At 35.9% G+C, this 24851-nt stretch overlaps 1 protein-coding gene across 3 annotated transcripts in view; it reads right to left on the bottom strand.

Moving 5' to 3' along the window:
- Positions 1-24851, bottom strand: part of LOC143255502 (tectonic-2-like) — a 100255-nt gene that overhangs the window by 59313 nt on the left and 16091 nt on the right. For 2 of the 3 annotated variants that reach the window (XM_076511257.1, XM_076511258.1), the window contains exons 7-8: positions 24652-24758; positions 14753-15854 (exon numbers count right to left, since the gene is read on the bottom strand). In XM_076511257.1, the coding sequence (XP_076367372.1) occupies positions 14753-15854; positions 24652-24758 (1209 nt within the window). The remainder of the gene's footprint in view (positions 1-14752; positions 15855-24651; positions 24759-24851) is intronic. The other variant, XM_076511259.1, reaches the window with a different exon arrangement.

The following is a 24851-nucleotide window of genomic DNA, read 5'->3' as shown; positions in this document are numbered from 1 at the left end:
ACAATCTAATATCAGTGATTGAGAATCTAGAGGAACTGAGTGGAAACAATCTAATATCAGTGATTGAGAATCTAGAGGAACTGAATGGAAACAATCTAATATCAGTAATTGAGAATCTAGAGGAACTGAATGGAAATGATCAAATATCAGTGTATGAGAATCTAGAGGAACTGAATGGAGACAATCTAATATCAGTGTATGAGAATCTAGAGGAACTGAATGGAAACTATCTAATATCAGTAATTGAGAATCTAGAGGAACTGAATGGAAACAATCTAATATCAGTGTATGAGAATCTAGAGGAACTGAATGGAAATGATAAAATATCAGTGTAAGAGAATCTAGGGGAACTGATTGGAAATGATCAAATATCAGTGTAAGAGAATCTAGAGGAACTGAATGGAAATGATCAAATATCAGTGTAAGAGAATCTAGAGGAACTGAATGGAAACAATCTAATATCAGTGTATGAGAATCTAGAGGAACTGAATGGAAACTATCTAATATCAGTGATTGAGAATCTAGGGGAACTGAATGGAAATGATCAAATATCAGTGTATGAGAATCTAGAGGAACTGAATGGAAACTATCTAATATCAGTGATTGAGAATCTAGGGGAACTGAATGGAAATGATCAAATATCAGTGTATGAGAATCTAGAGGAATTGAATGGAAACAATCTAATATCAGTGTATGAGAATCTAGAGAAACTGAATGGAAACAATCTAATATCAGTGTATGAGAATCTAGAGAAACTGAATGGAAATGATCAAATATCAATGTATGAGAATCTAGAGGATCTGAATGGAAACAATCTAGTGTCAGTGTATGAGAATCTAGAGGAACTGAATGGAAACAATCTAATATCAGTGATTGAGAATCTAGAGGAACTGAATGGAAATGATCAAATATCAGTGTAAGAGAATCTAGAGGAACTGAATGGAAACAATCTAATATCAGTGTATGAGAATCTAGAGGAACTGAATGGAAACTATCTAATATCAGTGATTGAGAATCTAGGGTAACTGAATGGAAAGGATCAAATATCGGTGTATGAGATTCTAGAGGAACTGATTGGAAATGATCAAATATCAGTGTATGAGAATTTAGAGGAACTGATTGGAAAGGATCTTATAACAGTGTCTAAGAATCTAAAGTACCTGGATAAAAATGATTTTATATCAGTATATAAGAATCTACAACAGAGAGTAAAACAGATGAGCTAACAATAACGTGGTTTCAAAATGAAAACGTTTACAATAAGACTTCAGCTGAATCGGCATAAAACTTAAGCCGAGCAAGATTTAGACTATTTAATGATTCAATCCACCTATGTTGTGAAGTGAAAACAACGGAGTGCTTTTTCAATAACAGTGTAAAAAGCTAAATTCTTTAAGCTAAAATAGGATTTTGAAGAAACGGTTGGTAATTTCCGAAAATGTATCGTTTATAGTAAGACTCGAAACGATAAACATATCGGAGCTCTATTATAACATCCTTCCACAAGTTAGGCGACGAGCCAGTTCGTTATCATTCAAATAAACAATTTATTGCCATTCAAAATTCCATCTCTGTACACATCTCAGTTCTGGTTCGGGGAAAATATGCTAACCGCGCGGAAACGTGCCCGCATAACAAATAAACAGATGAAGCTCTAAACTCATATTTCATAAAACTGTTCCTGTCAGTAAAGAATTATTACATATTTACAGAAAGATATATGAAAATATTACCATTCTCAAAGTACACGAATGTTAAGAGAGCAATAACGACAAAACAGAATAACGCACATCGTATGTAACTGTAACATGTATTCAAAGCGTTAAACTTTTTACACACACAAACTACAATTGCATATAGCACCGGTAACCAAGTATAAACTACTAATGTATATAACACTTGACATCAAGTATAAACTACTAATGTATATAACACTTGACATCAAGTATAAACTACTAATGTATACAACACTTGACATCAAGTATAAACTACAACTATACATAACACTTGTAACCAAGTATAAACTACAACTATATATAACACTTGTAACCAAGTATAAACTACAATTGTATATAACACTTGTAACCAAGTATAAACTACAATTGTATATAACACTTGTAACCAAGTATAAACTACAATTGTATATAACACTTGTTATAAAGCATAAACTACTAATGTATACAACACTTGACATCAAGTATAAACTACTAATGTATACAACACTTGACATCAAGTATAAACTACAACTATACATAACACTTGTAACCAAGTATAAACTACAACTATATATAACACTTGTAACCAAATATAAACTACAATTGTATATAACACTTGTTACAAAGCATAAACTACTAATGTATATAACACTTGTCATCAAGTATAAACTACAACTATACATAACACTTGTAACCAAGTATAAACTACAACTGTATATAACACTTGTAACCAAGTATAAACCACAATTGTATATAACACTTGTAACCAAGTATAAACTACAATTGTATATAACACTTGTTATAAAGCATAAACTACTAATGTATATAACACTTGTCATCAAGTATAAACTACTAATGTATATGACACTTGTTATAAAGCATAAACTACTAATGTATATAACACTTGTTATAAAGCATAAACTACTAATGTATATAACACTTGTTATAAAGCATAAACTACTAATGTATATAACACTTGTCATCAAGTATAAACTACAACTATACATAACACTTGTAACCAAGTATAAACTACAACTGTATATAACACTTGTAACCAAGTATAAACTACTAATCTATGCAACACCGGTAACCAAGTATAAACTACAACTTCATGTACACAAATGTGTGTTGATGTCAAAAATTCAGAATTAGAAAACAGAGGAATATGGATCAGTTTGAAGTACCAGACCACAGAAATAGCCCTGCGTCATGCAACAGGCGAGAATTCACAAAAACAAATGTCAGTGTCAGAACCGCCCGTGTGTTACAAGCAACAGCATAAAAAACACAATCAAAATAGATTTCCTTCTGGAAAAGTGGCACAAGTCACGTGTACAAGTATGTTTGTTTGTTTTCTGAATTTCGCGCAAAGCTGCAAGAGGTCTATCTGCGCAAGCCATCCCAAATTTAGCAGTGTAAGACTAGAGGGAAGGCAGCTAGTCATCATCACCCACCCCAATTCTTGGGCTACTCTTTTACTAACGAATAGTGAGATTGACCGTCACATTAGAACGCCCCCACGGCTGAAAGGGTGAGCATGTTTGGTGTGACGAGGATTCGAACCCGCGACCCTCAGATTACGAATCCAGCGCCTTATCCACCTGGCCATGTAAAATCTGTGTATATCGAGCTTATATTCAAAACTTCCACTAGCATACATACAAACAAAACAAATTATCAGAATCATTACAAAATACTAAGATTCATTATCAACAAAATAACGTTGCTGGGATACGGTGGGGTTTATTGCACACTAGTAATTAAGGGTTAATTTTGAATACAGACAGTTCAATATTATAATACCGACGATACAAAAACGGAACAATAAGCGATTCATACGTTAATAATGATCTCGTGATTCATTTACATTTTGTAAGACAGTCTGATTGGAAGTTGGCGATAACTGTTCCACTTGACATCAGGGGCGATGCTTGTTATAAGAAGGACTTGGTGCTAAAAATCAGGAATTAACTAATTTTAGACTGTAGGGGCTAGATGTTTAATATATGAAGTACACTTTCAATACAGTCGACAAACAACTTCAGACAAACGTTGGGAGTGGTGATATAACTAGTATTTTTTCACTAGTATTTTCCGCTGCAGCACATCTGCAAAAAAATCGAGATAAATACATTATCTAAAAATTAAGCATACAGAGTAAAACAGAACATTAAATTTGTAATCGTACTGAATTTTAGACTGAGTTAGCAAAATTGCAGATACTCAGGTTAAAAAATATGAGCATTGTGCATAGAAATAAATTAACTATGTTAGGTTTATAGGCGTAACGATACCCGAAACGTCGGGTTGAGTAAAAACAGCATCTATCTCAAGTTGTTTGTCGCCCTCTTTAAAAATGGTTTTCAGTACTGAAAGCTTTAAAAGCTAACATAAAGCACGCTCTAACTTTGACAGAAATTTGATGAATTTGATTACGTGTACCTCGTAACTCAGTGCGCAGTGACTCACGAATAGAATAAAATGTTTTGTAATATTTTTTCCAAGTTTTTTTCCTCAGTGGCCAGTGCAGAGTGACGCCCTGTGTCAGAATCCTGAATATTCTGAAATAATTATTACGCTACATTCTCAGCTAAACACGTATAAACATGAGGTGGCTTAGAAGTTGGGATAACTTAATGATCATAATTGATACGTAATGTTCTTAAATTTAATATAAAATGGTTGTATTCATGTCACTTCAAAGGTTGAAGTGAGTCGGAAATCAGTTTATTCTTTTAATGACTGAGTGAATTTAATGCATTTGAAATTCACTTATAAAAACATTAGAAAACTCGTGAACTTACAATGAATGTTCATTTACATATGTCACACACAATTGCAATTTTTTCAACTGGGAATGAACATCATGGGTTAATGCCGGTGTGCAAAAATTGTACCGATTCTGACAGACCAGCCTGGGGGATACAGCACTAATGTAATCAACGCAAATTAGCTAGCCTGTCTAGATAAACGGAACGCACTATCTAACGGGTGATAAGTGGTCGCTGAAGGAGAGGGGGGGGGTATTCTTCCACACTTAGAAACTAAAGGGTTTATTGAGCGGGATTGTGTCGGAGCTGTTTAATCCAAGAACTTCCAGTTCGTTCTGGATTCTGATTTTCCTCATCGCTGCATAGAATGTTACACATATTAACCACCCACTTTATGAGGAAAATTGCATTAGTAGCTTTGAATATAGATTGTGTGGCTTTGACGTTGAGCTAATTCCTTTGAGACCTACAGAACAAGTATTAGCTAATTAAATGGCTCTAATGGTCATTTCGTACAAACATATCTTCCGGATAATTGAAGGATATGTGGAGTTATCTTAGATCATGAAGTATTGGTGAGAAAGATGGGACTAAAATTAGACTTTTATCAGCCATCTTTTCTTGGAGAACCTCCTAACCAAGACATGTTGTGCCATAATGACTTCTAAGTCGTTGTTACACTGCATTAAGCAGCGGGTGTGTTGGGATTACTCGAGTTTCGTTTCAAACGGATTTACACAGAGTTACTTATTGTGCTCGTTTTAATATAAAAAGCATTAATGTTGTTTGCAATATCCCTTCATCCTCTTATATTACCTCGCAGTCCAAGTTATATGGAGTCCGAAAAGTCTGGAACCATTGGTGACTTGATACTCTTCTTAATTTTAAATACGTGACACAACGAGGCGCTGTTTCTTTGTCAGTTTTATATTAGAGCAAAGCCACACTGGGCAATCTGCCGTGTACACTGTGGAAAATTGAATCCCAGATATGTGTACTATATAGCATTGTCAAAGTAAGAAAAGATCAAGTTAATCTTGCTCTTAATCCAAACTTGGTTCGAACTACAAGTTCAGTAAAATTCGTTGAAATGATTTACGGTTCCAGACGTTTAGGACAATGTGTGTTAAACAGCATTAAAAAAACGGCCCTGACAAAATTTAAGATGACACAGCAACTGTGTTCGCATAACAACTGCAGAAGAAAAAGCAATAGCAAATCTTATTTTAACAAAATTCTGCTTATTAACACACGGATTTGTTACTATAAATTTAGTAGGGGAAGGGGCAGAAGGTCTGGGTTCCAGTATATTTTTTAAATTAAAATATAAAAAACTTTATATTACATCTGGCAAATAATTTAAAAGATAATCAATAAGCACAATAAGTCGTTCCTAAGCGCTCCACAGATTTAAGCTGCTTCCTGTCTTTCGCCCTTTACGTTAGATGGCGTCGTGTTCAGGTCAGTCAACCATGGTAGGATACAAAAAATATTTTGGGTAGAGAGGATTCGTGAAAATACCGCCAAATTTCAACGTAACTATCTAAATTTATTGCATGAAAAGTATTTTTTACTTGTTTCTATCAAAACCCTAATCAGCTGGTGGCTTAGAGGTAAGCTCCAGGACTTGTAACGGTAGAACTCGGAGATCGATCTTGGAGGCCGAAACATCATCTCATTCATTCATCGTTCCACTAAAAACATAAACATAGGGTGTACGCAGTACGGCGTACACCTCCGCAACGCAGCGTTAATCAAATTCGACTTTAGAAAAATAGAAAGATGTGTATTATCAACAACGTATGGACCTTTCTCTTTTTTTGACATAAGAATGAGGAATATTATTCTACATATGTTCACCACGTTTCATCAAAATACGATGATTATTCACTGAGTTATGGAGCAAAAATACTGTCGATGGTTTATAGTGCTAATAGGAAGTTTTCAAATTGAGCTTTGATACATTCGATTGACACAGCAAACATCGTCCATTTGCATAGTTTGGCGCTCAACTACCAAAACAAACTTACCCAACCCTGCGCCTATGCTGAAATCGCCCTCTAGTAGTAACAGCTGTTATTCTCAAAAGTTAGGCAAAGACACGTAGAAACTTTAGGAACAAATTTTTCTTTCATGCCGCACTAAAATAAATAATTCAAGAAAGTTCATGCAGTTACGTGAGGTCAGACACTTGGTTTTGGTTTCAGTTCTTCCCTCCATACTCAAGATGCTTTTTAAACTTAAAGAAATATCACATGGTATGAAGTAGACAGACTTTGTTCTCACAAACATTTCTAATGATTTATTAATAAAGTCTGTTGATTTTAGTCAAGCGTAAAGCAACACAATGGATTATTTGTGCTATATCCGCTATTGGTATCAAAAGCTGGCTTCTGGCGTTAGTGGTTTTAAGGCCTGCGGTTGAAACACGGGGAACTTTTTAATAAGGAAGATTTGCTGCTTTTTATTTCGCCCAAAGTTAGATGGAAGGCAGCGAGTCATCACCACCCACCACCAACTCTTGGGCTACTCTTTCACCAACACATAGTAGAATTAACCGTATCAATATAACGTCCCCACTGCTGAAACGGCAAACATATTTGGTGTGACGGGGATACGAGCCCGAGACCCCCGACTGCCCAAACTAATCACCTGGCCGTGTCGGGCAAGATTTTACAAACTAAATAAAAATAAGACAGTTATAAATAACATCACATTAGCTAAAGCATTTCTCACTTTAAGATATGATTTCAGAACGGGTATTGTCATATTAAATAAAACATTTATTTTGTTCTTCCGCACTATACAATGTATTTTAACTGTTTTTACGATTAACGTAACATAATGGCACTGTCCGCCATCTAGAGGCGAGTAAAGTAACTAATAAAATATTTTCCAAGTTGTCAAAAACGTTTTGACTAAGCATGCTACCTAATGTATTTCAACACTGAAAATTAACTAGCTTTGCTAGTTTAATATACGGTATTAATAAATCTTATAATAATTAGGATGCATTAATTTATTAATGAATCGGGAATCCTAGCTGTTATCGATATTTTTTACTAGATTAGAAGAGCTAAAACTAATCTTAACTTGGTTATGAATTAAAATTCTATTTATTACAGTGTTGTAGCCTACAGAATGCATTCATGGTGTGTGCATGTTTAACTGAAATCACGACAGTACAAACTGAAATCTCAAGCGTCCCTTATGTGGCATCATTTTATTGTTCACTAACTGGCAGACAACACACTACTGTATAATAGTGCAAATGATTAAAAATCATTGGGGAGATTAGATTGAAAATATTTTAATCAATATCATTAACATATTTCACAAGTTTCACGCAAAATTACCAAAGTTACTCAAGAACTATCTGAGCTGGCTGTCCCAAATTTAGAAGTAATAGAATAGGGAAAAAGCAGTTAGTCATCACTACCTACCCCCAACTCTTGATCCTCTGTTCACCAATGAATTATTATGATTGACCATCACGTTATTATGCTTCCACGGATGAAAGGGTGACCATGTTCTCCAACAGGGTTTTGATTTCTCTACCTGCACATTACAAGTCGAATACCATGACAACCAGAACAAATAGTGTTAGTGAAGCCTTACAAATGAAGCTGTTTCTTCCATGTACTATATGATTCTCTAATGTTTCTCCAAGTAATTGATACTGCATCTGTTTTAGTTCTTCATGCTTGCTTGTTTGTTAAATTTTGCATAAAGCCACAAGATGGCTATCTGCTCTAGCCATTCCTAATTTAAGAGAGCTAGGAAAGGTAATTAACCCCAGGACTCCACAGCTGCCTGTCCTCCAAGTCTCATATGCTACTCTCATCCACGAATAACTTTAAATCACTACAGTTAGGTACCACTTAACCCTACAACTTTGCAGTGAGATGAAGAGAAACAAAAGTTTCTGACCACCCCTGGTCATACTTCATTACCCAAAGTGAAATAAAATATATTTTAACTTTAACCACCACCATGTCTGAGTTAGTTAGTCAAATATCTCTTCAACCTGCATGATAAAAATGTGAAGCATCCTATGTCTGGGCTTAATTTTGTTGAAGTACACATCATATGAACTGTTGAGAAGACATGGAAGGTGTCGACTCAAGCCAGGAGTAAAAGCTATGAAAAAATGGTCTTTCAAGACCCAAAGATTATTTGGGTCTTGAAGTTTGGCTAGTCATCACCACTCACCACTAACTCTTGGGCTACTTTTTATCAACAAACAGAACTGACGGTCATGTTATAAATACCCCCACTGCAGGTGATTCATGCAAGTTCTTTTTTCAAATTTAGTAAATGGTTGTACAGAACATGATTGAGATATATTCATCAAAGCAGAAGATAAAAAGCAACGTAACAGCTACATATATAATAACATCAATAACATTCACGCTTCAATGGAATCTACATGTGTAATTATCGTACACATTTCATCAAAATAAATTTAACAAATTAATAAGCAGTTTAATAAAACGAATATGGTTTGTAATTGAGCACAAAGCTACAAAAAGGGCTATCTGTGTTCTGCCCACCATAATATCAACACTTGGTAAGTGTGGTAAGTCTGCAGACATACTGATGTGAAACTGGGAGGGGAGGGGGGCAACAAATATGGAGATTACAAACTGTCAATGTACATTTAATAATTGATTTAACATGCACACCTTTCTTTTCATCACGTTGTTGAGGCATAATACCAACCAATTATATTTATCATAAGACAACAATACTAGGCTTACTAGTAGAAATATCTGTCCTTCAAGCAGATATAACTGCTAGTTCCTACAGAAAGCTATAGGGCCTGCAGTCTTTTCTAGAATTGTCTAACAGTTTTACAACAGTGTACTCATATTTGACATCCAATAATGTTCACCATACATGAGAATAAGGATTTTATTAAAATTTTAGTTTACAAATGAGCTATCATCACAACATTATATCATAGAGTAGATTTTATTGAAATATTTCTTTGAAGACACAGTTAGCAATAAAAGTGCCTTATTCTTATATTACAACACTAATGAGATTTTAACTAAAGAAAAAAATATTTTATAAGATTGTTTATTTTATTACATCTGAAATATATTCCTTTTTTGTTTGTAATTTTTATTGGTTAAATCTGCAAATAACAATCTGTGCTCAACCTCACTGATGCATGAATGACATGCTCAATACACCTGATCTTCCCACAAACAGCATGTGTTACATTTGTGAGAAAATCAATCAGAATACTGATTTTATGCTGGCTGTTTTTAACTCATAACTATTCCAATTCATCACATATAGAATTTAAACCTGAAGCAGGTAAAAACAAGCATTTCAACTGCATTTTTTGTCACTCATAAGTCACTGCTCAGGAGCAATGGCAGATCGTCTGTTCTGAAAAAGGAATACACAACCCCAGGTGAGATGCTTTGGTAAGGAATGAAGTTTTGAAGCATATAGTAAAGACATTTGCAAACAGCAGAGGTGCAAAGAAGGTTCATGAGACTATGTACAAGCTCTGAACTGGGGAAGTGCAGAAAGCCCCAGAACAGAGCCAAAATCCTTGATAATGAATGGGGTCCAGCATCTGTAAGGCCAAGGTTCTGGTAGAGCCAGAGACCAGTGATCCATAGTCAAGTTTTGATCGAATAAGAGCACGATATATCTTTAGCATAAAACATCGATCCACTCCCAAAGTCCTGGAAGCAGAAATATGGAAGATGTTCAGTGCTCTTGTACATTTGACTCCTAGCTCATTGATGTGTGGTATAAAGGTCAGCTTACGGTCAAAGATAAGCACCAAGAACTTTGTCTCAGGGACCACAAGCAGCACAACTTCACTGAAACGAAGTTCAGAATCAGGGTGAATACCCCATTGGCAGCAAAAGTGCATGCAAACGGTTCTGGACAGAGAGAAGTTAAAGCCGTTTGCTGTGGTCCACTTCAGTAAATGATTGAGGGCAGTATGTAGCTGCCACTCAATATATCTGATGTTCGATGACTGACATGACATGTGAAAGTCATCAACATAGAGCTCATTTGCAACAGTGAGAGGGAGTTGTTCAGTGATGACATGAATCTTTATACTGAAAAGTGTGACATTCAAAACACAGCCCAGAAGGGCTCCAAGTTCCTGTAGAAAAGAACGGGAAAGTATTGAACCCACACGAACTTGGAATCTCCTATCCATTAAAAAATTTCCAATAAAAATGGGCAAATTGCCCTGTAACCCATATATATGGAGCTCTCACAGAATGCCATACCTCCATGTTGTATCATAAGCCTTCTCAATGTCACAGAATATTGATACAAGATGTTGTCATTTGAGAAAGGCTTCTCTGATTGACGTTTCAATTCGAATCAGGTGGTCCACAGTAGAGCATTGTCATCAGAACCCACACTGGGTGGGCGAGAGGAGATTGTTTGATTTGAGAGACCAAATAAGATGAGATTAACCATCCTCTCTAAGGTCTTACAGAGACAGCTTATCGAAGCAACTGGACAGTAGTTTGAAGGAATCTTGGTATCCTTCCCAAACTTAGAGAAAGGTAGGACAATAGCCTGGTGCCAGGCACCAGGAAAAACATTCTCCTGCCATATCTAGTTAAAAACAATCAGAAAAATAGCATGAGAAGCAGGAGATAGATGGCACAGCATTTTGTTGTGTACATAATCAGGTCCAATCAATGTGCTGCAAGACCACAGAAGGGCCAGTGTGAGTTCCATCAGTGTAAAGGGACGATTATAGTCATAGAGACAATTAGCTCGAAAGGAAAGAGGTGATTGCTCTTCAAAAGTCTTGATGGCTAAGAAGGTAGAAGAAGAAGCAGAAGTGCTAGATACCTGGCAAAAGCTTTCTCCTAGAGTACTGGTGATACTCCACATATTAGGTACTTCCTGGCCATCAGAGAGCAAGATCGAGAGGGGACAGAATAATATTGCCCACTGACCTTTCAAATCTTGTCCCATATGACTGGAACTGGTGGTAGAAGATATTCTGGTTGTGAACTTAAACCAAGATTCCTTCTGGCTTTGACGTCTTACCCACAGAGAATGTGCACGAGCCTGCTGGAAAGTGATGCAGTTCAAGAGTGTGGGATATCTACGGAAAGTATCCCAGGCCCATTTTTGAGCCTTCCATGCCACATGGCAGGCAAAATTCCACCACAGACATGGGTATTGTGGAAATTGTTGAGTTTTTAGGAATACAATGAGCAGCTGCTTGTATAATACAGTCAGTTACTGATGCCACACAGTTGTCTATTGTTGGCTTACAGACGATGGCAGGATCAAGTTCTGCAAGAACAGTGAAATAGGGCCAGTTTGCATGATCCACCTTCCACCAGGGCATGCTGGTCGTGTGGCATCAACCACAGCCAGTCTCTCTCAAAATTATAGGAAAATGATCACTGCCTCGTGGATTATTGTCAACCTTTTATTAAAAATGGGAGAATAGTGAAGGGGAGCAAATTGAGAGATCAATAACAGTAAAGGACTAACTAGGTGCATGAAAATAAGTAGAAGAACCAGTATTGAAAAGAGAAAGGTTTTGATCAGAGCGACCTCTCCTATCAATATCAGTATTTCCCTAGAGGGGATGATGTCCATTGAAGTTCCCCATGATTAAAAAAGGAGAGCACCAAGGTCTAATTGATCATAGGTCTCTCCAGGCAACAGGTAGAGAGAACAAACAGTGATGGTAGGACCCAAGGAAACAGGGATGGCTATGGCCTCCAAGGATGTGTTGAGTGGCAAAGACAGGAGGGGCACATACTGATCAACCAACAGTACCATCCCTTCATGCACTCGTCCATCATACAGCCTGTCATTTCTGTACAAAGAAAATTGTCGAAAGGTGACAGTATCGGTAGGTTTCTGAAATGTTTCCTGTAAGGAAAGACATACAGAATGGTAGGAAGCAATCAGTGTTTTGATGTCATCCAGATTAGAACATAAGCCTTGGCAGTTCCATTGTATGAAGGTGGCCATTTTTATTTATGTGTAGGCAAATTCAGTGGAGAACCCTTCTGTTTACGATGACATCTTTTTTCTTTACTGTTAATTGGGCAGGTCTTTGCTGTTGGAAGAGGATTCCAGTGACTGAGGATGTGAACAAATGATCGTTTTGCATCTTGGGGTAGAAGAAGAAGACGTATCTGAGGAAATGCCTGTACCCAGAACCAAAGGAAGTGGATCTTGGGATTTGTTGGAATGTAAGGGACAGAGATGGGTGTTGAAGTTGATTCATCAACTTTTTAACCATGGACGTCAAAAGACTTTTCATTTGTTTTTAAAACGATTCTTCTGGAGGCACAGAGAGATCCATCTGCACTGCCACCGTAGTTGTTGAAAATAGTGCAGCAGTATACATACAAGATGAAGTGGTTGACAGCAACTTTGGAGCCTCAGGATAAGTTATGTTATGAATAGTTTTCAAATGCTGCATATCTTTTTCTTCCAAAAATTTAGGATAAAAACGGAAGTTGACTCAATGAGGGTCAGTTTCACACTCACAGGTATCATGGTCCTTGCCACTGCAACGAGCACACGTCAAGGAATCACAACATGATGTCTTCGAGTGACTGAACTGCTGACACTGGAAACATTGGAGAGGGTTTGGAATGTATGGCCATACCCTGCAATTAAGATAACCTGCCTTAATAGTGGCAGGTAGATGTAGTGATGTAAATGTCAGAATGAGGATAGTGGTCAGCATCATAATTCCATCTTTGTGCGTGGAGATACGCCTCACTGCAGAAACTCCTTGAGTGGAGAAACCAGCGATAATTTCTGACTCGGGGATGTTTGTTTGTCATCACCACCCACCGCCAACTCTTGGGCTACTCTTTTACCAATGAATAGTGGAATTGACCGTCACATTATAATGTGACACAGCTGAAAAAGCAAGCATGTTTGGTGCAATGGTGATTCGAACCTACGACCCTCAGATTACGAGTCGAACGTCTTAACCCACCTGGCCATGCCAGGCCTGACTCGGGGATGTTCTTCAAATCCCTCTCAACAATAACTCCTTGTGATGAATTCAAAGTAGCATGAGGTGCAACCTCAATAGATATATCCCCAATCGCCTTCGAATGCAAGAGGAGTTCACTGGGTTGAGATGTGAATGTTTCCACCAATATGTCACCAGATCGAAGCTTCTTTACAGACTCTGGAGAGCCAGCAAGTCCCTCCAGTCCCTTCTGAATGAAAAAGGGGATATTTTCCCTAAAGGTTTGTCTGAAAGAGAATGTAGTTTAAGAAAATGAGATACAACAGGTGTTACAGATGTTGAAGATTGCTGCTCAGAATCTTCAAGACGTGGTCATCTACCTATAGACTTTTTTTTTTACTATTTTCTTTATGTTTTTATTTGGAGGATCCATGATAAAAAAAGGAATATTTCGGTGCCCACTGACCCCACCCACCATAAAGCCCTATGAGGAGACACACTACAATGTCAAACAAGGACACTGCACCAATGCCAGAGTTTCGTGAGCACTATACCAGAACACCAGCATCAGATACAATGTCCACAACACCTGCTGAAAGCATCAAACACTGGTACTTGATTGACCCTAGCCAAAGAAGACCAGCCGACTGATCCAAGGGGGACCACTGCAAGGTTGACCATCTACAGGAATTCAAGGCCAAAGTGGTATGTTAGGGTTGGAACCCTCAACCACCAGGATCCTCTCCTGCTCTTCTCGGGTCGCCACGCACGGCAAACACGTGGGTGGATGTTTGGATCCCAGAGGAGGTAAAATGAAAGAACAGAACCTTCCCTGAGAGGTCCCCTCACCACATACAGGAATCCATACCAATTAGGGACATAAAGATATCTCAGCATCACTTTTACCCTTTTGTTATAGTGAAGATTTGTAAAAGTAAATACTTCATTCCTTATTACATCTGTAGCAAAGTAATATTTGGGAATAATGGATTATCATAAATGTGGGTGTGCATTTTTTTTATAGCAAAGCTACATCGAAATATCTGCTGTGTCCACCAAGGGGAATCAAGCCCCTGATCTTATCTTTAAATCGATAGACTTACCACTGTCCCAGCTGGAAACATCATCATTAATAAAGTTCAGGGAAGATACATATATATATAATACTATTATTCTAACCTTACAAATATATATATATATATATATATATATATAAATAAAAAGAATGTATTACCAAAATTCCCTATAATAAAGAATTTTATTTTAACTTTTGATTTTTCTAAATTAACAAGTAAAAGTAGTCTTACCTGGTTTCCACACCACAAACTGATGGTCAACAGTCATTTCAGCACCAAGATAGTTTGTTTCATTGGTGGCTGCCGATTCATTCTGATAAATATGTAAAGAAAGAAGTGGTAATCCAAATTCATATCCAAAAATTCCAGATCTTTTTGTTTTCTTTAATCCATTTGTTGTATTTAACAGTTTTGAGTTATAAAACTTTAACTCAAAATGCTGAGTAAGATGAAATGATGGAATTTCAACTTCATCAGATTCAACCAAAACTTGTCCAAGCAAAATGGTAATTCTTTGATGAACCAGTTCTCCTGCTTCCCAAAACAAGTGGTAGCGAACATCTAAAACAATATTTTTACAGATATGATCTGAATAACTGGGAAGAGCAAAAACTGAACTATTCCAGCAGGGTTTGATGGCATTCTTTATTAAATATTCTTCATTATGAAGATCAGGCAATCTAAAACTCTTTGTTGATTTATCTTTAACATAATACGATGTATTATTTGTGCACATCACATTAACTTCAGGATGTACCTTGATGTTACTTCCAGGGTGTCTAAGTATCTTTATATCTTTATTATCAAATAACTTAACACTCAATATGGAACTGGAGGTTCCCCTGGATGTACAAAGTTCTCGAACACGGATGTTACAAAAACTCTCCTGGTCTACTAAGTACTGTGCTGGACCATTCCAGTGGCACTCATCACTATAAAGGTTTTGAGGGATAGCAAAAAGTCCACTTCTAACAAACTGATCACCACTTATTTCTGTTTGAATGTTCTGACCATACAAATAACCAACAACTTTTGCTTGACTCTGAATGGGCAAGAAATGTACAGGTGGTAAATTGTAATCCCAGTTTTCTATTTTCAATTTTTTCTCAAGTAGCAGTTTTTGGATGTCTTGAAAACCAGCAGTTACTCTCTGGTTTAAGAAATAATATCCCAAAAATGGACTGTTGTCTCGAAAAATACAAAGAAAATAATGCAAATCATGGATTGGGAACACAGAAGAGTGACATCGATAGTCAAGAAGGCTTTCGGTTTTATATCCACCTTGTAATCCAGACAAACAGGCAAAACTTTGTTTATTGTCAGTTGAACAATCCTGAGATAACATGAAAGTAAATTAAGACTTAATAATTAAAAAAGCTACATTCTGGTGAAAGAAATAATAACTAAAAGATAATGTGTTAATGGAATACAAATATAAATAGAAAAAAAAATTAAATAATTATTTCTTTCATTAGACTGTGTTAAAAATGTTTTGTTGGGATGTATACAGTATCATACACTTTAAATTTTTACCAATAACCCCATTTAATGTTTTGAAATGTGAAACAGTAAAAAGAAAAATTGTTCTCTACCAATGTTGCTCTGTAACAACAGTTTGTGAACATAAGTCAGTTATTATGGTTCCAAATTGTCCCCTAATATTGTTGTTCTTTAATAACAGCTTGTGACACATTGATCAGTTAGTTCCATTAATTCAAGGTTGTTCTTTATCAGTTGTTCTTTAACAACAGTGTGTGACACATCAGTAAGTTAATTATACTACTTAAAAATTCCTAGTATTCCAAAATTTATATCAATAAAATAAATGTTGTATCTGTCAATAAATTATTATCCTTACAATTACCGAAAACATTTGATTACTGCAATGATTACACATTAGTTTTAAATATTTTGGGCTACAACTCAAGATTAGAACTGGTATCAAACCAGCAAGTCAGCTGAAAGCAAGTAACATCACAGCAATTGATACACATTAACTGTTCATTTTAGCACTAACAGGCATTAATGCATGGACTCACTGTTCCTTAGCTATGCAGTCTCAAGTAACAGCAAATATCACCCAATAACAGAGAATTACAAGTGTACTAAGAAAACTGTCTAACTCATGCTTCAGAATTTATCTTGTTACCTAAAATAATTTAAATAAGAAAAGTTTCTTTGCTTGACATTAGGCAAATGGCTGTACAAAGAGCTATGCCAATTTCAGGGATCAAATGTCAAAGTTTAGCATGATAACTCTCAAAGCTTATCACAGAGTCACTCAAGAGTATTTAAAAAAATACATGGTTGAAACACTTTGAAGGTGGTATGATAGGCCAATGGTTTATATACACCAACCAAAGATGACAACAAAATAATTATACGAACTGGATACATAACATTTACAGCAGAATGACTAAATACCAAGTTCAGAAGTTTCTAGAAAATACCCCATGTGTGCATGGAGTAAAACAAGGTATCAAAAAATGTCGTTACACACATCGTTTTATAATAAAGGCTAAAGAAGGCTGATAAGAAATATTATATCATAAAAAATGCATATATATTCAAAACTTTAATGCAGAAACTTCAATCCAATTAAGCCGATAGTAGAAATGGTTTCTCAGTGAAACTGTAATTAAAGTTTATTTTCTATCTACTACACAAAATGTATTTCCTTTGTTTGGTGGTTGGGTATTCAATTTTTTAGTTAAGTGGGCATCTAACCTTGATTTCTGCTCTGGTGTTCTGTCTATTGATGTAAAGGGTGTGACACAGATAAAGACACCACCCACAGAGCCATCTATGGCTAGCTTTGTACAAATGATATGACTCAGATTGTACTCAAAATGTGTGGCATAGAAATTAACACAATTACTTGACTGTTTTATTTATGTTACACCAAACCATCATTTTATTATTATTATTTTATTTTACAACTTTACACTTTTAGATGTTGACATTTTAACTGTTAGCAAAAATTTCCAAAAAAACTGTTTATTACACTAGATCCACCTTAAGATTTTGTGCATACGAACCTTTAAGATATTAATGACATTATAATACTCATGTTTAAATATAGTAAATATATTACACTAGACGTTTTTGCAAAGTGGACACAAAACTGGATTTATTAGGCCTAAATCAAGTAGTGACTGACTGTCAACTGTCAAGTTAGGCTTATGACCAAAATATTTCTACTAGATTCAGTTCTCTAAGATGTGAATGCATTCAATATGTGATACTACTTTATTTCCACATGTACATAAATGAGTACATTCAAACGAATACAAAGAGACTTAGATTAGAGTATGATAAATTTTATTATGTTTCTGCCTAAGCTGACAGAATCTGTAAACTTTGAAATTAATAATCAGACTGTATATTCCACCTACATGTAACACCTAGAGTAAATATTTTTATTATATTTAAAATGTATTTCTGATATGTACTTACCTCCCTCATGTTATCTCAATCGTCTTTCTGCCCTCTAAGCATTGCTAAAATACTGGGGCAACTAGCTCACTCTGCTATTCCAGCTCAATCCTCAGTTTCGAGAACTGGCAAGCTCTAAAAGATCACTAGCAATAGGGAGGAATGGTGAGAAATGTATGAGAGAAATTAAATACATATTGGAAATACATTTTCAGTGTAAGAAAAATGTTAATTTCTGAAATGGTCCCACCTAACAGAATAAACAGGTGTGCTCTGAGACAAAAGCAATGCACTCATGTGAGTTACCACACTACTTCTGTAACAGATATGCTCTTTGTCCTTGAAGTAGAAATGAATCTGATATAGGCAGATACAAGAATGTACAGAAGTTCAATTTGTTTCAAGTGCAATCCACAGTAAAATATAAATCAAATAAGCTATGCACATATACAACCTCAAGCAGACAGATGAGGTTTCAGAATTTGTCCTTAGAATTAGAAGGCTGAAGATAAAAAAAAATATATATATATACTGTAACATGACAGAGTGGCTAAAGCTAGGCCAAAAAACCCCACCCAAAGTAAACAGAGTGTCATACATCATGCAACCATAATTACAAAGTGAAAGTTAGCTTTCAGCTGAAACTGGAAGAACTTCCAAAAGCACTACAGCAGTAAGAAGTACAACAAAAAAACCGACATTATGGGATAATGGCACTGCCTCAACTCAATCATGAGAACAGGGTAATATTTGTAACCAGTATTAAAAGGCAGAAATCATAAATCACTCAGCTGTAGATGCAGGAAAGAGACACCCTGCATCTGTAATTACGAGGAGGGCATGGAACATCCACTCAACAGTAACAGCAGCAAATATATGTCCTCTTGCTAGCATTATATAGCAGAGGAAGTCTCCCAAACTCAACCGTAAGAGTAGAGAAAGAACCTCCTTCAACCAGTATTAACAAGAAGAGGAACCTCTACTCCATATAATCAAAGGAACAGGGTGATGTCATCTTAAATCCAGTATTACAAAGAAGATCCAATATATACTGAACCTCCTCCAAATGACAACTATCCACCTGTGAAAAAAACATCTAAAGGAAATGGAAGAAGGAAAACAAGCTTTATTTTCTTTTGACTGAGTGTATAATTATAAGTACATATAGTAAATCAAATTTTTAAACTCACTTAAGAGGAAGTCAGCATGGTCCACCAAACAAGCAACTTAGAAGTGATAAAGACCCCTGTACTCCACTGAAAGCAAAATATGGGGAAGTGCGAAGTCTAGAGGATAGTTATATTGGAGAAAGTGCAACAGTATTCTGTGATTTCCTGTTTTGAAAAGTAGACCAACCTCAATTTATTTAATCACAATGTCAGTGAGGATAGGCATAAATTCCTTTCTTCTTTACTTATGAAGTCCATGAATGACAATCAACCATTATGAGAAACTTACTGGTGTCTAATAATTTATATATATATATAGATAGATAGATAGATAGATAGATAGATTTATGTATACAACTGGATATCCCAACAAAAGTTTTGTGGAACACCTCATCTCCACAATGGCCATTATAAAACAATCAGTAAATAATGCAGGTTTGAGGCAAAGTGTACCTTCCCAGGCAACACATGCCACAGAGCGAGATCCCATTATCAATGGCAAAAATTAAGGTTATTGAAAATAAAAATCTCAATGAAAAGAAGTGATAAGACTTACCCCAGTCAAAAGCAAATGGACATGTGTAGAATCACCACAGAAGGGAGATATCTACCTAAGGAAGACAGAGCCAGATCGTGAGCAACAAAGTAGTGATAGTAGTCCATATTCTTGCCTGAATGATTCCCTCTATACGAAGCAAAAGGCAAGCAGCCAAAGACATGGTGGCATCACAAACTTGATGGGAAGAGATGTTGTGGAGACAGAGACTATCCACAGATAAGTATGAACACACCAGCCTGATGCTTGACAAATCCAACTAGTCAGTGTCACAGGAGCTGGAACATGGGGAATGGAAAAGTGCCAGAGAATAAAAAGTTGGTAATGTAAATCATGAAAGTAGGGAGTATGTGCCACATAACACTGTAAGGACAAAGAAATTGATCAGAATTGTAATGTGATGACAGGTGGGAGATGGAAGGTGAGAAAATATGTGTGAAAGCCAGACCACCTTCATGGACAGCATTGGGAGGATGGATTAGTCAGGATATAATGTAAGAGGAATGGTAGGGAATGCAGGTAATATTAATGCCCTAAATATCTGATCAGTGATGTCCACTAGTAAAGAGGAAAAGGAAACAGGTCTTGAATAAGAGATGGTACATTGAATACATAGACAAAGATTCCAATCAGTTAAATCAAAGGAATGTAGAAGATGCATGACTAGAAAGGAATAGAAAATAGAAAATGAAGAAAATGATAGGGGAAGATAAAACCGTAAGAAACTTAAAGAAAAGGAAGGTGTCTGGCAGAGCTGCCCAATAACTATATATGATCAAAGCAGACAAGCCTTTGTCAATCAAACAGTTGAATAATTGAGAAAGTTAAGGAAAGTATGGGTGGGAAGGCAAAAGCTATGTCACACAGACCAAAGGCAGAATGCAATTTATCACCTTTGGTAAACTGACATGGAAAAAGGTCTGATGGATCACAAAAGGAAAGATGCAGCAGGTGGAGTCAGTCCTTGGGTTGAGGCAATAGACCAGATAAAATCCATGAGTCAAGATGGAGTGTGGTGACATCTGATAGAGATTGACAGAGGAAAGAGTAGGGGAGGTTGAACAACTAAAAATTGGAGCAGAGAGAACTAATAGTGCATTGTACCATACTGAACCACAAGTCACAAGTAGGACTATAAATGGAGTGGTTTAGATTAGAGGTAAAACTCTGGAGAGGTGTTGAACAGGAGGGTTAGCATAGATGTGAAGACCCCTCCAATCTTGATTGAATGCATTCACCCTCAGAACTAGTGCATGTGGAACAAGATACCAAAATGAAAAAAGTTTGGTCTTTAAATGGGTGGCAAAGGCATCAAAATGAGGTTTTTCCAGTTGGGAAAACATACACCTAAAGACCTGAGAACTGAGGGATGACTTTGTGGGTAGTATCTTGTCGGAACAAGATAATCAATCTACAACTACACTCAAAATGGCAAGGTAGATTACAATTTGGTAGCTGTAGGTCCATAAAAGCACATTCAGAATCTAAAAGCACAGACACCAGGAGTTGGTATCCCCTTACTTGGTGATATAAGTGACCACAGCAGAGTTGTTGAAATGTGTCATAATCATCCTCCCTCACTAGATAGGAAGGAAGTGGGGCAAAGCTCAACAAACTACAACAAGTTTGAGAATGTTAACATGGAGAGAAGACTCCTTAACCAACTGAAATCTGGAAATCTTGCAAGAATCTAAGTAAGTACCCCAACCCTCTAAAGATGCATCTGGTAACAGATATAAATCCTTACAAGATGAAGAAAGTAGAATCCTTGACGTAGTCTGGTCCCTATCAAGCCAAGTAAGCCCTATTTGTGGAAGGAAGGATAGAAATGTGGTCCAATGGATCCAAAGAAAAGTCCTACTGATTAAGAATTATCTAATAAAGTGAATACATATTAGCTTGAGTCATGGGAATGAGAGTTTACAAAGAAGCTCACATCCCCAAAATATATACAACTTCTTGAGCCACGATAGTGTGCAGTGAGGACCTTGGACTCAGTCAATATCATGGAAATAAAGAGGAAATGAATGAGCTCAACTGAGGTTGGAATTGAAGAAAAACCCCAAATAAACAAGGTATTAAGTAAGGGTTAAGCTGTACTTCACCATCTTCATCAGAAAAAAAACATCCATGGAAAAACAAGGACAGGAAAATGAACAGACAACTCATGGAAGTGGGAGATAAATCTGTGGTCAGAGAAAAAGGAATGCAATCTAGCCACATCAATCATAGATTCCAAGGAATCAGGACGACCCCCAAAAATGGCACTGTGTAAGAAATAAGCCAAACACAGATCTTGCAAGGATGAATGAAGTGACACTGAAGTCATCCAAAAAACGTTCAGGGGAGTGATGAAAGACCTCATACAATAATTGGAGGGATGGCAGTTAATGTAAAAGGGAGGGTAAGGAAAGGTGAATTGTTGAGAATTGAGTTTGATTAAAATGAAACAAAGACCCAAAATTTCAACCCCAAAGGGGAATAAAGAATCCAGTTGTGAGAATCCAAAGTATGATGGTTCTCCAAAGTATATTGGTCCAGAAAATTAGGGGAACAGAACATACTGACACCCAACTAAAGTTGGGTCAGTAAATTTTAACATGAACTCATATGCCAGGTGAAGGGGAAAAATAAATTTCAGAAAGTGTAATGTCACTCAGAAAGGAAGGAGAAGCATGAAAGGCAATAGGAGAAATATTTAAAATACTACATACCTGATTAATAAGTTGTAATAAATGTGTAGGAGGTGAAATCTCCTGAACAGGTGTAGCTCGGTGATAAACAGATTAAATGTAATGCATATCACTCAGAATCACAAGGTACTCTTGAGAGGTTCCATTCCATCTTGAAAAATATGATGCAGACTTACTGTCTCAATAACAGAAAAGACTGTGATAAAGGAATTATTTTTTTATTATTTGCTATTCATGAGTCAGTTCTGAAGTAATTAGGGTTTAGTCCATTTGAGTTGGTGTTTGGCTATTCAATATATGGTCTTTTGAAGTTGCTAAAGGAACAATGGTTGGAAGATAACCCAAAGGAAATGCAGTTACTGGATTACATTTCCAACTTTCAGTCCACAATCTTATATACTTGTGAATTGGCTCAAGAAAATTTGAAGTCATCCCAAGCTAAAATGAAGAAAGTTTATGACCATAAGGCTGAAAAGCATAAGTTCCATACTGGTGACATAGTTTTAAAACTGTTACCCACTATGGCACATCCACTCAAAGCTAGGTATCATGGAACCTATGAAGTTGTTTGGGAAGTTAATGACATAGACTATGTTGTAAAAACATCTAACCATCAAAAGAATAGTCAGCTGTATCATGTCAATATGTTGAAACCCTATCACATCCAAGATTCATCAAAAAATACTTTAGTTATTGAGTGTTCTTTTCATATTGATGACAGTCTCTTTGACTCAGGCACCCATAAATATGAAAATATAGGAGATAAATTCAACATCAAACTGAGTAATTCTGACATTCTGGCCAAATATGATTCAAAATTTAATCATTCATCTCTTAAAGAGAAAAATAAACTTCATAGTTTAATAACTGAATAAAAATGTATATTCCTGGATGTTCCTAATCACACTAACATCACTGTTCTTGATGTTGATGTAGGTGATGTTTCTCCTGCAAAACAACATCCCTATCTTGTGAATTCAGTTAAGGCCAATAAAATGCATAAATAAATATCTTATATGCCTGAAAACGACATTATGGGACCAACTAAAATGATTGCTCTGCATCTTGTGCATGTTCCTAAATCTGATGGTTTGGTTAGTTTCTGTGCAGACTTTCACAAAGTAAATGCTTTGACAAAGACAGATTCCTATCCCATCCCAAGAAAGAAAGATTGTATTGATAAAATTGGAAAAGTGATATATATCACAAAGTGTGGCCTATTAAAGAGATACTGGGATGATCCTCTAACTGACAGAGCAAAGAAATGTCTGCTTTTGTTACTTTTGATGGATTATACCAGTACAGTGTAATATTGTTTGGGACAAAACATTCTCAACCAACCTTTCAGCAAATGTTGAATCAATGTACAAACACTCTATCACATGTTGGAACTTATGTTCATGATATCATAATTTACAGTGTCACCTGGGAAAAGCATTTAAGTGTCTCATTGTAAATTTGGCAAAAAGTTATTTTTGTAAAGTTAAAACTGTTCACCTAAGTCATATAGTAGACTACAGCCAAGTGTCTCCAATTCAAGCCAAAGTCGATTGTATTGTGAATTATCCAACTCCTACCCACAAAAAAAGTTTTATGAGATCTTTGGGAATGGCTGGTTATAACAGGAAGTGCTGTAAAAATGCTGACATCACTGTACCATTGACAAACCTATTGAGCTTCAGATATTCGGCAAGGAATGTTTATAGATTTCAATCATTACAAATCCTTTAATTTCAACAGATTCACATCAAACATTTAATATTTTTATAAAAAGCAATATAATTTCGGCAGTTGAATGATCAGCATATGGTTGGCGAAGAAGGAAGACAGAGTTAGCTTGTTTCCTGTTAAGTGAATTACATCTACATCAACTCAAAATTAATTTATCCATCCTGAACCTTTCATGAGATATCAAGGATGTACCAGACCCGATAGAAAACTCAATATTGTTTGTAAAATTTTTGTCCATAGATCATTATTTGTAATAACTGTTATTGCAAGTTGTGTTATTGTTTGCATATTAAAATATATTTGTATTAAAAAAAACTGTGTGAATCAATCTTGTTGGCAAATATCATAAATTGGATACATTTGATATTTATTTAACTTTTAAATTTAAACTATCCTTTAACTCAGTTTCATGCTACTTGAAATTGTAATACATAACATAGTGAAAAACATTTAGAAATACAACTATAACTACAACATAATATTGTCTAAAAATATTAAATCAGTTAGCATGACATTAAAATGTATATTGATCCAGTGAGCACTCACAGTATCACAGCAACAATACACATCACAAGTGCCTTCATTCAAGTCACAGGGACAAGAAGCTATCTCTCCAAGTGCTGGATTAGAGTATCTTTCCAATTTTCTAAAACCTGAAATACAATTAGCATAAAGCTCATTATTACTAATATTTTACTCTAATATTTAATTCATGAATAATGAAGTATATTTCTATATCACCCTAT

This window comes from Tachypleus tridentatus, chromosome 7 (genome assembly GCF_004210375.1).
Source record: "Tachypleus tridentatus isolate NWPU-2018 chromosome 7, ASM421037v1, whole genome shotgun sequence".
NCBI classification, from domain to species: domain Eukaryota; kingdom Metazoa; phylum Arthropoda; class Merostomata; order Xiphosura; family Limulidae; genus Tachypleus; species Tachypleus tridentatus.
The sequence above is the reverse complement of the archived record's forward strand: the minus strand, read 5'-3'. Positions and strand labels throughout refer to the sequence as shown.